A 15134-nucleotide genomic window follows, 5' to 3' on the forward strand; every position below is an offset into this window, starting at 1 on the left:
GTGTGTGAGTGTGTGTGAGAGTGAGTGAGTGAGTGTGTGTGTGAGTGTGTGTGAGAGTGAGTGTGTGTGAGTGTGAGAGTGAGTGAGTGAGTGATTGTGTGTTTGAGTGTTTTCATCTAAAACCATTTTTCAAATTGTTGTTTAATTGTTATTAATGCCATTTTCATGAGCTCAGATTTCTACATTTGTCCTTCAGTTAATCAGAGTCACAGGTTTAAGAGAGACTGCAAACATTAAGAGTGATTAAAAGAAATGGTGACCAGTGACCAAACCTACAGGTCTCACACATACACACACACACACACACTCTCTCTGTCTCACTCACTCACACACACACACAGCATTGATCTCTCAGAGCTGCAGAATCAGGGGAAGGTGTGTGTTGGTCTGTCTCCTGACACCTGGATCATCCTGAGGCCTGTGGCGCCCCCTGCTGGAGACTCGCCGTCACTGAGGCTCAGACCACAGCACTGTTGCTCACAGTATACACGTGATCATCCTCGCACTGACGAGCTTCAGTTTAGAGCAATCTCAGCCTGAACTGATGCGTGTCACCGGTGATAAAGCACACGACGCGGGTCTGTCTTTAAATAAGGGTTTTATTATCACAGAAGCAGTATATGTACCACTACAGAGGTGAAAGGTCAAACAACGTGAAAATAAACCATGGAGAGGGAATGCGAGTAACAGCACAGCCAACACACACACAAGCATGAACACACTCCTCATATACACAATAAAGGAAAGCCGGCGAGAGGTACGAGAGCTTTGGGTGATCGATTCGGTTCTCCATCAGGGGTTTGTACCAGTCGTGTCGTTGCGTTACACACACACACACACACCACATTCAAAGAGCTCGACGTTCACCGACTCGGACGGTCGAAAAACTACAAACGACATTCTGAGGTAAAAAAACAAAACAATAAAACTATAAACCATAAACATCACACAGAAGAGCAAGACTTCATAGGCATACTGAAATAATGAATAATATCCAATCAAAATCAAAACGTACCCAAACACCTATAAATGACCTTGTGTGTGTGTGTGTGTGTGTGTGTGTGTGTACATTCCAGAAAATGTATAAACAAAAAGCACAAGTTAAACTGAGGAGGGCAGAGGTCAAACACGACATCATCATCATCATCATCATCATCACGAGAGCGATCACTCGTTCCCTCTGAAGCCTGTAAACGGTTGTGTGTGTGTGTGTGTGTGTGTGTGTGTGTGTGTGTGTGTGTGTGTGTTTACAGGCTGCAGAGGGAGTGTGTGATGAAGAGCAGACGCTAGTCTTCATCCGAGGAGTCCCTGTCGAAGCTGTAGGCCATGAAGAGCACGTCGGGTCGTGCGGGGACTGAGGCCTGGCCCGGTTTCACCATCTCAAAGCCCAGGAAGCTGAACGTACGCACCAGTTTCACTGCGGACACACACACACACACAGGTCAGAACAGAACACACACACGTCAGGACATCAGAACACACACACACACATCAGGACATCAGGACATCAGAACACACACACACACACACACACACACACATCAGGACATCAGAACACACACACACACACACACACACGTCAGGACATCAGAACACACACACACACACACACACACGTCAGGACATCAGAACACACACACACATCAGGACATCAGAACACACACACACACGTCAGGACATCAGAACACACACACACAGGTCAGAAAACACACACACGTCAGGACATCAGAACACACACATCAGGACATCAGAACACACACACACACGTCAGGACATCAGAACACACACACACGTCAGGACATCAGAACACACACACGTCAGGACATCAGAACACACACAGGTCAGAACACACACACGTCAGGACATCAGAACACACACACACACACACACACACACACACACACACACACACACACACACACACACACACACACACACACACACACACACACACACACACACACACACACACACACACACACACACACACACACACACACACACACACACACCAGAACACACACACACACACACACACGTCAGGACATCAGAACACACACACACACACACACACACAGGTCAGGTCAGAACAGAACACACGGGTCAGAAAACACACACGGGTCAGAAAACACACACAGGTCAGAAAACACACACACAGGTCAGAAAACACACACACAGGTCAGAACAGAACACACACACACCCACACACACACACAGGTCAGAATACACACACACACACACACACACACACACACACGTACCACGGTCGTCCCGGTTCTTATAAAAGCAGACGAACACACTGAGAACCTTCAGATGCTCTTCAGCGAACTCCAGCAGAGAGATGAAGCTGAAATACACACACACACACACCATCATCATCATCATCATCATCATCATCATCATCATCATCATCAAACTACATCCGACACGCTCGGAATGAGATATACTGTGAAAAAAATTATGGGGAAAATATTTTGTTATATTGAGTTACATAATTATTTATTTTTTAATCCAATTTTTATTATTTTTTATAAACTATTTTATGTATTATTTATATTTTAATCTAATTTGTATTTATTTTTATCTTTTTACTATCTGATATTTGTTATTTAATTAAATCATTTTTATAATTTGCTATAAACAATTTCATTTATTTATAAATATAATTTATATTTACTTTTTCATTTATAAATGTATAATCTAATGTTGTTATTTATTTAATTTATACATAATTTTTATTATTTAAGTCATTATTTATTTAATCTCTTTTTTTTTTTTATATTTTGTTAAAAAAATATTTACACATCTTATTTTTATTTTAATAATTTGATTTGTTTAAATCCATTTTTCCATAATTTATTTTAATCAAATTGTTATTTATTTAAATAATTTTTTATTATTAGTTTTAAAACTAAATTTCATCTATTATTTTAATCCAATTTGCATTCATTTTATTTATTTATAACCTAATTTGTATTATTTACTTTATATTATTTATTTTTATTTGAATAATTATTTTATTCTATATTTTTTTAATATTTATTTTCAAATGTATTTAAATATACATTATGTAATTATATAATTTATATTGATTAATAATCTAAATTCAATCTTTTTTTTATTCATCTTATTTCTTGTAACATTTTTGTTTTCAATATATTTAGAATGTAATAATTGCATTAATTTGAATCTAGTTTTCATCCTTCACTCCTCCTCTGCCGCATCATCGAGCCGTTGCTATGGGGTTGCGTGCGGTTGCTAGGGTCACCTCTCCTTGCTGCCCTCAGGGAAAGCGTCGCAGGGAATCTCCACGAACAGGCCGTCTCCCTGAAGCACCGCCTCCCATTGGATGATCCGGGACACGGTGGGCCGGCTCTGGAAGTGAAGGATTCTGGGACGCCCGCTCACAGCCGGCTCTTCAGTCACAGTCAACTTCCTGTCCTGAGGACCAGAGAACAGGCGTGAGTAGCAGACATCAGCACTGATCCTCAAACCCGCCTCCGCACCGGCTCTTCCAGCTTTATAACGGCAGGGAACGGCCACTTGGATTTAAAGCCCAAATAAGTGCATCCCTCCATCATAACAATAATCCATACGCCTCCAGGGTTAGAAGACAAATATCCATATTTAAAACTTAACCACTAAAATAACTAGCATCAGCAGACGGCAAGCCGACTCGTGCGAGAGTCTGATCACTTTAATGATGGAGGGATGCACTTTATTGGGCTTCAAAATCCTCCATTCACTGCCGTTATAAAGCTTGAAGAGCAGGATGTGTTTTACTGTAACTGTGTGTTCGTCTGACGGAAGAGCGTCACACACACCCAGGAGGACTTGAGGGTGAGTGAACCGTGGGCTAATTTACATGTTTTGGGTGAATTAACCCTTAAGAGCAGTGGATCAGTGGTCATGTGATCAGTGGTCATGTGACGAGTGGTCATGTGACGCGTGGTCATGTGATCAGAGGTCATGTGATCAGAGGTCATGTGACGTGCGGTCATGTGACGTGCGTTCTCACCGAGTACAGCTGCTGAGCTGCGGGTGTGTGATCCCGTGCCCCGTTCCCTCGCCCACCTGGGATCTTCAGAGGTGGGTGAGGGGCATCAGGAACACCACAGAGGCCCTGGACCAGTGGAACTACTACAGCACACGGACACACTGCGGAAACACACACACACACACACACACACACATCAGATCCGCTCCATCAGCATGGGATCGCAGGCGATACCCTAGAACTCAAGGACTTAAAGGGGTCATCGGACGCCCGTTCTCCACAAGTCGGTGCGACTCTTCAGGGTGTTCGCGTAAAGTGTGTAATATACTGTGGTTAAAATTCCTCAATGTTTGTGTCAAACACCTTTTACCTCCTCAAGAACAGCTCTGTCCACAGCGACCCGTTTCAGTGCATGTCTCTTTAAATGATAATGAGGTGCATGTCTCTTTAAATGATAATGAGGTGCATGTCTCTTTAAATGATAATGAGGTGCATGTCTCTTTAAATCTATGCTAATACGGGACAGTCCGTCAGCGGTCGTGGGCGGAGCATGAGCATTATGACATCACAGTGCTCAGAGAATCCAAACGGCCTGATTATTGAGTGTTTAGGCCAAAGAAGCAGTGAAAGTGTTTTCTTCATTGTGTCCACTTCATTGTGTCCACACACTGCAAACACACTGTGACAGAGATCTGAGATTCTATTCGGTGTTTTTCTGTTTTTGCATAAACTGAAGAATATTCGGCACATCTACACCGTACTCTAAAATGATCCGACATTAGCTGAGGCTCAGCCCAACTCTATTCAGTCAAATCCATGCAGTTAATGTCAGATCATTTTAGAGTACAGTCACGGTGTGTGTGTGGGTGTGTGTGTGTGTAGCGTTGAGGTTCCATCGTAGTAGTTTCGTGCGTGTGTGAACGTCATGGCAACACACAGTACCTCACACTTAACGTAACGTGTAAATGCGCGTAACTAGCGATAACAGGGAACAACACACTAGCGCAGCGGAGGGAAGCATGAGTCATCAAACGTCTCGCACAAAATAAATTCTTTGTATCTATGAATGTTTATGTTCAAAAACTTTTTTTTTTTCAGATTCACAAACTTTAGGATTTAATCGAATCTGTAATCGCGATTACAATTACGGACGCCACAATTATGTAATCGTTCAAAGGCGCAATTACCAAAATAAAAGTCCACTAATATTATTGTGTGTGTAAGATGAGTTTCTCTTTCTCCAGCGCATCTTAACGGTTTCCAACATTGTTTTAATTTTAGTTTTAGAATAACATGCATATTTTTACTTCGGTTTGGTTTCTTTAAATATTAAAATTTTTAATATTTGACATCTGAGGCTTAATGCTGTAGAAAAGCAATACCAGTTCTCAGGAAGAGTGTTTTCATCTTGTTTAAAGCCATTCAAAACATCAGTCAATGTAAACTATGATCGTCGTAATTACAACTCCACTTGTGTGATGATCGCGCCGCCCTAACGATCAGGCTTCGGTCCTCCATCGCAGTCACATGACCTGTGTTCATTTATTCTGTCATAGTCTTTCCATCTTAGTTTATATGCATGTCTTCTTAAAAAGGCACATTTTTTTATGCACATTTTTATAATTATGTGCATCTTTGTGTTTCATTATGCGATATACCATTTATTAGCGGCATTAGCTGCCAGAACAAATACATACTATATTAGCTTTCATTTACTTTAGTAACTTTGATGCGTTTCTAACCAACTTTATTATTTCAGACACACTGTAAAAAATGGCCTTTTGAAGTTTTAACTTTTATATTTTCAGGTGTTTATTTTAATTTTATTTCAGGCAGTTTTGTTGTGCTCTAACAGTGTATGTGAACATTAACGTCATTGATGAAGCGTAAGAACTTCGGTTTGCACGTGCATGCCGTTTTTATAATAAAATAAATAATTGCATTGTTCTTCACTTTCCAAAATGTTCTGAAAATAAACAAAACCAATGAAATACACAAATTTCTATTATACACTCCAGTTTTATTGTTCATATAGGTTTCTAAATCCTGCAAATACAATAAAAAAAAACGCTAATGTTGTAGTTTCCAGTCCACAGAATTATCTGAAATGTTCAGCTTAAATATTTCCAAAACATGCATAACTGGATAAATCCTATGTATTTTATTGGATGAAGAAGTAATAATTTTCCATGCTTTATCCCACATAAAGGAGACTCACTGCTGCTCATCTCTAATGACCTGATGTTTTAAAACGTGACGTCACCAAGCGGTTCTCCTCATGTTCACGTGCAGTCAAAGCACAGAAATATGGGTAATAAAGTCATAAAAGATCGATTATGCAACAGTGACGTCTGCTGCACAATAAATTAATGTACTTCCGGTCATAAGCGAATGATTTCCATCGCGCGTTATTGTGTCAAATTTTTTTCATAATTGTTTTTATATATCTACTTTTTTATATACATCAGATTAAAAAAATATATCAGCGCGATCATACACATCACCGAATCTCATTTCAATGTACAATACGGAAAAATAAAATATAACCAACAAACACACTCGTCGGCGCGATCAAAGGCACGAGCCCGGTGACGTCATGACGTCGAAGTGACGTACGTGTAAAGAGCGAGGCCTTCGACGTCAAATCTCAAAACAAAAATACCTTACATCGAAACTGACACGATAAGCGCGTCCATAATTCACCGAGATGTGAAAACACACGCGTTTATCGCCTAATATGCGCTATAACGACACCAGTCAGGCGTGTGACCGCGAATTTAAGGGGATACATTTTATTAGGCCACATTTCCTTCATTCAGATTTCAGTTTATCATCTTAACGTGACATGATGACGGGTTTCCAACACTTTTAAAACTTTACAGATGTACTTCAGTGTGTGTTAGATGACCAAAACAGTTTATAGCGTCACTAGAAAAAAAAAAATCTGCTAGCATTAGCATTAGCCCTTCAGGCCCCTGTGAGGAAATAATTCCCACTAAACCCCCCATTAAACCGCACAATTAAGTCAACAGCCCCTTATTATAATGACTTTATATTGTCATATGGAGATTTTTAAGTTGTAAAATGTGAGTAAACGGGCTGTTAGCGGGGTAGAAGTCTCTCTCTCTCACCTGCCCATCATGTCATTAATACTGTTACTGAGCGCCTCCATGATGCTGATTTCACACTGTTTCTTTCCTTCTTTCTCACGGGCAAAGCAATGACTGTTTAGGATCCGCTGGAGGTTGGATTTTACCATCCGGCCTCGGGAGAGTTCACGCCGGCCTGTGTGCGCTCTTCTGCGGTCAGCGAGTAAGTGAAGACCCGGAGGAGGAGATGCGCATTAAAGCACGCGCAGCGCTACTATGGCGAAGGCTGTGCTCATGAATATTCATCAGCTCGTCATCGCGGCCCTTACGCAACAGGCTTCGAGCGTCCGGTCACGTGGGGACTCAATATTCAACAGGCAGCGCTTTCAGCCAATCGGATGAGCGTACGGCTGCTGGCGTGATTAATATGCATGAGTCACGCCTTCGCCATAGTGCGCTCGGTCTCTTGGTTTGTTCAGAGAGTGGAAAATTACTGAGAGGAAGCAAACGCTGTTTTGCCTTCGAGTCTGTTGACTGAGGCGTGTGTGAGATGTGATGTTTTCACACCTTGTTTATGTGCATTTGAGAACATGCTATTGTCTCTCATATGAAAAGGTTAACAAAAAATGTACTGTTGATTAAAATGCTGAATTTGATACAGATTGTGTGTGTGTGTGTGTGTGTGTAAATGAATAGGCTTGGACTTGGTGCTGGAAACCCAAAGCAGGACAATAGAGACACCAGAATAACACTATTAATGATTCTGAAGCTGAAAATACATTACTTTTAGACGAATATGCACTCTTGTCACTGACTAGACCACTTTACACTGGTATCATAAGATATTTGGCATTAGCAGGAGCTATAAATATTAGAACATTACTGAGAGGAAGCAAATGCTGTTCTGCTTTCACACCTTATTTATGTGCATGAGAACTTGAATAGCATGTTATTGTCATATATATATATGAAACTACTTTGTTTTTTAGACATGGAAGATGGTAAAGTTATTTTTTCCTGTTATAAAATAAGTAATGTGCTATTGGCTTCTACAGCAACTGTACAGTAAATGGTTCCACTTGAGTCAAATCCTCTGGTTTAGGGTTTAAAGGTCAAGCCTGTATTGTATTTTCTACCATTTAAAGTCATGAGGTCACAATCTTCACTTCTCCACATCTGCACATGCAGACAGACGAGAATCAGGAGAGTTTTAATGCTGAACACTCTTTATCTGCGAGACTGTGGTAACTCACCACGCATTTACTGTTACTGTGTTTACTGAGGTCATAAAGCATTAAACCAATCGCTCATGCCATCATCCACTGACTCAAGTGCTGCATACATTGGGCTGTTACACCGTAAGAAGAATGGCATCTAGGCTGATATTAGTCTGTCTCATCTTTATCCTGAGGTTACAGTAGTCATCCGGATCGGATTGGTGTGATACAGCTTTCTGTCTCAGCTATACAATACATCATTATCTATGTACTATTTTCATATATTTCATATTTATTTTAGAATTATTTATTCATTCAGTGTGGGGTTGTTTGTAAACTGTGATCATGACGTTGCACACTGCGCATGCTCAGTTTAGTAACAGGCTGCAGTATCTGTGAGCGGCCACTGGGTGTCGCTGTTGTCCAATAAACGGAGCTGTTCTCTCACAGAGAAGCGATGATCAAACTGACATCAGAAACTGCACTAGACATGCAGTACATGTCCAAACATCAGACAGCACGAGCACTGCGAGAAAAGAGCAGACGTTATTGTTAATAGGTGATTTAATTCTATAACTGGTTTATGCCGCTTGCATAGACACGCTACTGTAGTTCCAGTAAATCTGACTCAAACTTCCCCAACAACAGACAGACATCAGGATTAACGTGAGCACAAAGTCTCTCATATCTCTCATGTCTCTCGCCTTATGCTGAATAAACAACAATAGGCCTATATATTGTTGTTCAGATACGGTGTGGAATTATATACTGTTTTACTGTTATGTATCTCTAGCCATATTTTAATCATGTTCATACTGTATACATTTAATTGTTTTCACAGATTTATCATGATTCTAAGCAATTTGATTAAATGCATATGGAAGCCCATTTCCGCCACATGAGGAAAAAAATCATGCCCTGGTAGACTGTCATAATTATGACATAAAATGATGACAGTCAAAATTATGGCACAAGAACCGGAAATTATGACATGAAGTCACATTTATAACGAAAGTTTAAATTATTACTTAAAAAGTCGAAATTAGTGCATAAAAATAAAATAAAAATGTGACATAAAAAGTCAAAGGTATATAAAAAAGTCCAAATGTTTTATATAAAAAGTCAAAATTATGACATAAATTATGAAAATTAAGACAAAAAGTTGAAATTATGAGTCAAAATTATTTAAATTGAAATTGACATACACATTCAAAATGATTACTTAAAAAGTTGAAATTGAGATAAAAAGTTCAAACTATGACATAAAAAGCCAAAAAGTCAAAATTATTACTAAAAAATAAAAACAAATCCTTAAATTGTTAAAAATTATGACTTAAAAAGTCTAAATTATGACAGTCAGAATTATTGCATAATGTTTTTTAATTATGACATAAAAAGTTGAAATTATGAGTCGAAATTGACAAAAACTAAATGATTTAAAAGTCATAATTTAGACTTTTTATGTCCTATGACATGATTTTTTCTTGTATGTCAGGAATGTGCTTCATGTGTCTCCATGCCGTGAGGCTCCAGACGAGTGTCCACTCCAGCGCACTGATGTTCAGCTGAGAGAGGCGAGTGTGTGTGTGTGTGTGTGTGTGTTCATGTTTTTCTATCCCGGTGGGGACTTCAACCTGAATGCACACAGACTCATGGGGACTCGTGTCACAGTGGGGACCTAAACAGAGGTCATGGGTAAACAAGCTTATAAATCATACAGAATGAGTTTTTTTTGAAAATGTAAAAATGCATAAAGTTTTGTGTGATGGGTAGGGTTAGTGTGTGTGTGTGTGTGTGTGTGTGTGTGTGTGTGTGTGTGTGTGTGTGATGGGTAGGGTTAGGGGTCGGGTTAGTGTAAGGCGATAGAATATACAGTTTGTACAGTATAAAAACCATTAAGTCTATGGAGAGTCCCCACAAAGATAGTAAACCAGACGTGTGTGTGTGTGTGTGTGTGTGTGTGTGTGCGTGCGTGCGTGTGTGTGTGTGTGTGTGTTTATGTGTCACTGGGCAGATTTCAGGAATTCTCCTCCTGCTGGTGAAACAGAGACTCTGAGGATCAAAGCTTCTCTTGGACTTTGAACATGATTTTATGTTATGAATATGAATCTCGTCATTCTTCTCCCTGTACTTTGACCGGGTTTCAAATCCATCAAATCACACATTCAACATTCAATGAATTTACATAATTTTCAACTCAAAATAACCAGGTTATTTACTCATTCACGGACAAAAAAAAAAAAAAGCAAATCAGTAATATGTGAAAATATTTGACACTTTATTGTATGATGCATTTGTCTTCGACACAGTTTATTAATACAGGACGTTTATATCCAGAGACTCTTTTCCAGAAGACAGAAGAACGCGGCGTTTAGAGTCAATAAAGTCAGAAATAAAAACAATACGAGGGTTATAAACATATAAACACACCGCGTGTGATTTAATCCAGCTGTTAAGACCCGCTTCACAAGATAAATATACAAATAAAATCGGTTTCATGTGAAATTCCAGACTCACAGTTTCATCTCCGTTCAGCTTGAAACGCTTCGGACCGAAAATATAAACGACAAAAAGGCACTCGAAATAAACCAACAATTAAGAATATACATGAAGAAGACATTTATTTTTGACGTGTCCAGCTGGAATTATTGCACAGGAACTATAGCGTCTCTTCAAACAGGAAGTGGCGTCTCTTCCAACAGGAAGTGTAATCGAAGCCTCACGCGCCTCTGACCGGCAGGAAGACGAGATTGTACATTCTTTTTACGATGTTCTGGGATTTTACAGTCGTTTTTACGAGGACGCGTGTATAATCCCACCGAGAGCTTTGATTCCTGTTGCGTTTCTCCGGCTCAAACGCAAACCCGTCAGACACAGGTCAACATGAGGGTCACGTGTGCCCAGAAACCCCTCAAAGCTGCAGAGGAACTGCAAAACAACCTCAGCCGCAGAGTCAGAGGAGGAACTCTGGAACTGAGCAGAAATGAGTTTCTACATGAAGAAAACAAAGTCTTTAAGATTTCACTGACATTATTTTCATGGCAATTAAACATTTGAATAAAGAGTTAAACATCCTCATGTTGCATTTCTTTTTCATGCTGATTTTAATAAATAAACAAATATCAAAAAAATGATTACTGCGTCCAAACAAGATGATTGTCATTATAGAAGAGAATGTGATTATTTTGCATCACATTAATTTGGACTAATCATGCAAAGAAAATCTCTCAATCTCTCTCTCTCACACACACACACACACACACACACTCCTCAAATACACTCATACTCTCTCACTCACTCTCATACACTCAGTCTCACACACTCTCTCTTTCACACTCACTCTCTCACTCTCACACTCACTCTCTCACATACACTCTCACTCTCTCACTCTCATTACTCACTCACTCACACTCACTCACTCACTCACTCACACTCACTCACTCACTCACTCTCACACTCACTCTCTCACTCTCATACTCTCTCACTCTCACTCACTCTTATACTCTCTCACACTCACTCTCTCACTCTCATACTCACTCTCTCACTCACTCTCATACTCTCTCACTCTCATTACTCACTCACTCACACTCACTCACTCACTCACTCACTCACACTCACACTCACTCTCTCACTCTCATACTCTCTCACTCTCACTCACTCTTATACTCTCTCACACTCACTCTCTCACTCTCATACTCACTCACACTCACTCTCTCACTCTCATACTCTCTCACTCTCACTCACTCTTATACTCTCTCACACTCACTCTCTCACTCTCATACTCACTCTCTCACTCACTCTCATACTCTCTCACTCTCATTACTCACTCACTCACACTCACTCACTCACTCACTCACACTCACTCACTCACTCACACACACACTCACTCTCACACTCACTCTCTCACTCTCATACTCTCTCACTCTCTCACTCACTCTCATACTCTCTCACTCTCATTACTCACTCACTCACACTCACTCACTCACTCACTCTCACACTCACTCTCACACTCACTCTCTCACTCTCATACTCTCTCACTCTCACTCACTCTTATACTCTCTCACACTCACTCTCTCACTCACTCTTATACTCACTCTCTCACTCTCTCTCATACTCACTCACTCTTATACTCTCACACTCTTATACTCTCACACTCACTCTCTCACTCTCATACTCTCTCACTCTCACTCACTCTCACTCTCATACTCTCTCACTCACGCTCACTCTCTCACTCTCACACTCACTCTCATACTCACTCACTCACTCTCATACTCACTCACTCTTATACTCTCTCACTCTCACACTCACTCTCATACTCACTCACTCACTCTTATACTCTCTCTCATACTCACTCACTCTTATACTCTCTCACTCTCACACTCACTCTCTCACTCTCATACTCTCTCTCTCATACACACACACACTAATACATACACACTCTTACACACATATACATACACACACACATATATTTTACATTTGCTTTTTAATTTTCATGAAAAAAATGTCTTGATACAAAATCTTTGTCTTCTTTTCTGTAGAACATCATCTGTCGTCCCTCCATCTGTCCCTGAGCCACATCAGAGAAGCTCAAATGAAAGAGTGGAATGTTAAAGCAAAAGCGTTCAGTCAGCGATCTGTCCAGTGAATAACACAGTGTTTTACACACACACACATCAGATCTCATGCACACGGAGCGGACCCACGTGTGTGTTAGCGTGTGTGTTAGCGTGTGTGTTAGCGGGATGGTCTTCAGTGTGTGAAGGGCAGGTTGTACAGCAGCTCCGCGCTCTGACACAGCGCTTTAGGGTTAGCGGTGGAGAAGTACTGACAGCACAGCCAGTCCTCCAGCTCCGCGTTCCTCTCCGGCTCCAGCGAGCGCTCCGCGAACTTCATCATTAGCAGCGCGCGCTTCACGTCCAGCCAGTTCATTAGCCCGTCGTGCTGCGGCGGCACGGCTCTCCCGCGGACCCACGGCTGCTCCAGTAGCTCCCGCCGCGGCCCCCACAGCAGCGCCTGCAGGATCCGCTTAGCGTCCTGGATGTGTATGCGGCGTCCGGGGTCCGGCTCCAGTAGCAGGTGCGCTAGCCGCTGCAAACCGGACGAGTATAGCGACACGCTCGGGATCGCTGGCAAATCCTCGCAGCTGTATTGCTTAGCCGCCGCCGTCGCCTCGAACGGATTCCGCCGATGCAAGAGTTCATAGATTAAGATTCCAGTTTGAAATTCGTCGAATTTCCGATATTGTGCAGCAGAAACGATTTCCGGCGCTAGTCGCGCGTGATCTCGCTTAAAACGCGGATCCGCGCTAATCGTGACCTCATCTGCGTTCCGCCGTTTTGATTTGCGGAAGTTGCTGATGAGGAGGCGTGGGAGGCTCTGCTGTTGCGGGTCGGCGCGGCGGTGTGTAACTAGCAGAAGGTTCTCCATGCAGACGTCGCGGTGCGTGACGCCGTGCGCTTTGAGATGCTCCAGCGCGGTGCACAGCTGTAGTAGCAAGAAACACACGCGGCGCTCGTACACCTCCGGCTGCGCGCGGTGGAACGACTCCCACTCCCGCACGAAATCCGCCACGGTTTGGTGAGGAACCTCACGCGTGATCACCACCACACGCTCCTGCTCGGATGGCCCCGCCGCGCGCTCATCGCTAGGTAGCATGCTACGCGGGACGCAGGCTAGGAAGTGACCGCAGTCCTGCTGAAGGCTGAAGTGAGGCGGGACGCTCTGCTGCACCGACAGACCGTACAGATGAGCCTGTCTGCTGTCCGCCGACTCGCCTTTACAGATCTGCAAACACAGAGAGGAAACGTTATCATCGTCAGATATCACGAACGTTAAATCGTAAAATGCTAAAAGAGAAACACAGTTCTGCTCACGAGGCTGCGTTCATTTGATCAAAAACATGGGAGGAAATGTACACCATATCAATGTGCTAAATCATGCTAGCATGGTAAAATGTGTTAGAAATGCGCTGAATAATGCTAGCAACATACTAAATCATAGTAGAAACTAGAGCCCGACCGATATATCGGCCGATATTAGGCATTTTCAAAACTATCGGTATCGGCATTTATAACGGCCGATAAATAAATATTTCAAAAATAAAATAAAAACGGACGAAACACCCTTCAACCATGTTATGAGTGTTGGCGTTGTATAGTTAGTCCACCAGAGGGCACTCTACACCGTCCCTGTTGGCAACACTCGTGTATAACGCGCCACACATTCTGCAACCTGCTGATCCAGCCAGAGTCGGGCAGAGAGAACCGCGAGTGAGATCATCGGTGAAGTGTGTTCATGGTGAGTTGGTAACGACTCACGAGACATACATTGCTTGAATAACAATTAAAAGAACATCCCTATCAGTTCTCTTAACTCAAATAAGGATGACAAAATTCGTGACTCATGTCCAGTTTTGCTGCGGTTAAATAAGCCGAGAGTGAAGCGGAACAACGCGACGTAGGCTATATTCACATAAAATGTTAACACTGCAGTTCACAAAAGTTCATAATGTGCATGTGCTTTAATGCTTTGTCGGTTAAACATTTAATTTTAAATGCTGATGCGCTGTTCTAACGTGTACGTTTCTCAGCGCGTACATGTGAAGCTCACATGCACTAAAAGCCTTTCTAGTACCAGCGCCTGGATACTGGACTAAGTTATCTTTCGAGTATTATTGTGCTAATACTGTTAAATACACACAATATTTACATAAACAAAGTCGGTTGTCTGAAGTGAAGGCAAAAATTGAGAGAAAATCTGCTTGTCAAATGCGTGTACATTAGACGTGTCGTGCTCAGCTCTTAAAGAGACAGTAGCAATTGTAAACAC

At 41.7% G+C, this 15134-nt stretch overlaps 2 protein-coding genes across 3 annotated transcripts in view; both read right to left on the reverse strand.

Annotated features, from left to right (window-relative positions):
• Positions 1 to 581: 581 nt before the first annotated feature.
• On the reverse strand, positions 582 to 7341 carry oaz1b (ornithine decarboxylase antizyme 1b). Its single transcript, XM_079847227.1, is given in 6 exon segments — positions 582 to 1417; positions 2262 to 2347; positions 3269 to 3441; positions 4019 to 4105; positions 4107 to 4158; positions 7129 to 7341. Coding segments are annotated over 6 exon segments (657 nt in total). The 5' UTR covers positions 7257 to 7341; the 3' UTR covers positions 582 to 1286.
• Positions 7342 to 11487: 4146 nt separating this feature from the next.
• The window catches only part of prag1 (PEAK1 related, kinase-activating pseudokinase 1), a 29724-nt gene continuing 26077 nt past the window's right edge, over positions 11488 to 15134 (reverse strand). For both annotated transcript variants that reach the window (XM_079846868.1, XM_079846867.1), the window contains one exon: positions 11488 to 14090. In XM_079846868.1, coding sequence (XP_079702994.1) covers positions 13056 to 14090 — 1035 coding nt within the window. In that variant the 3' untranslated portion in view covers positions 11488 to 13055. The remainder of the gene's footprint in view (positions 14091 to 15134) is intronic.

The sequence above is a fragment of the Squalius cephalus genome (assembly GCF_949319135.1).
Source record: "Squalius cephalus genome assembly, chromosome: 17".
Taxonomy (NCBI): domain Eukaryota; kingdom Metazoa; phylum Chordata; class Actinopteri; order Cypriniformes; family Leuciscidae; genus Squalius; species Squalius cephalus.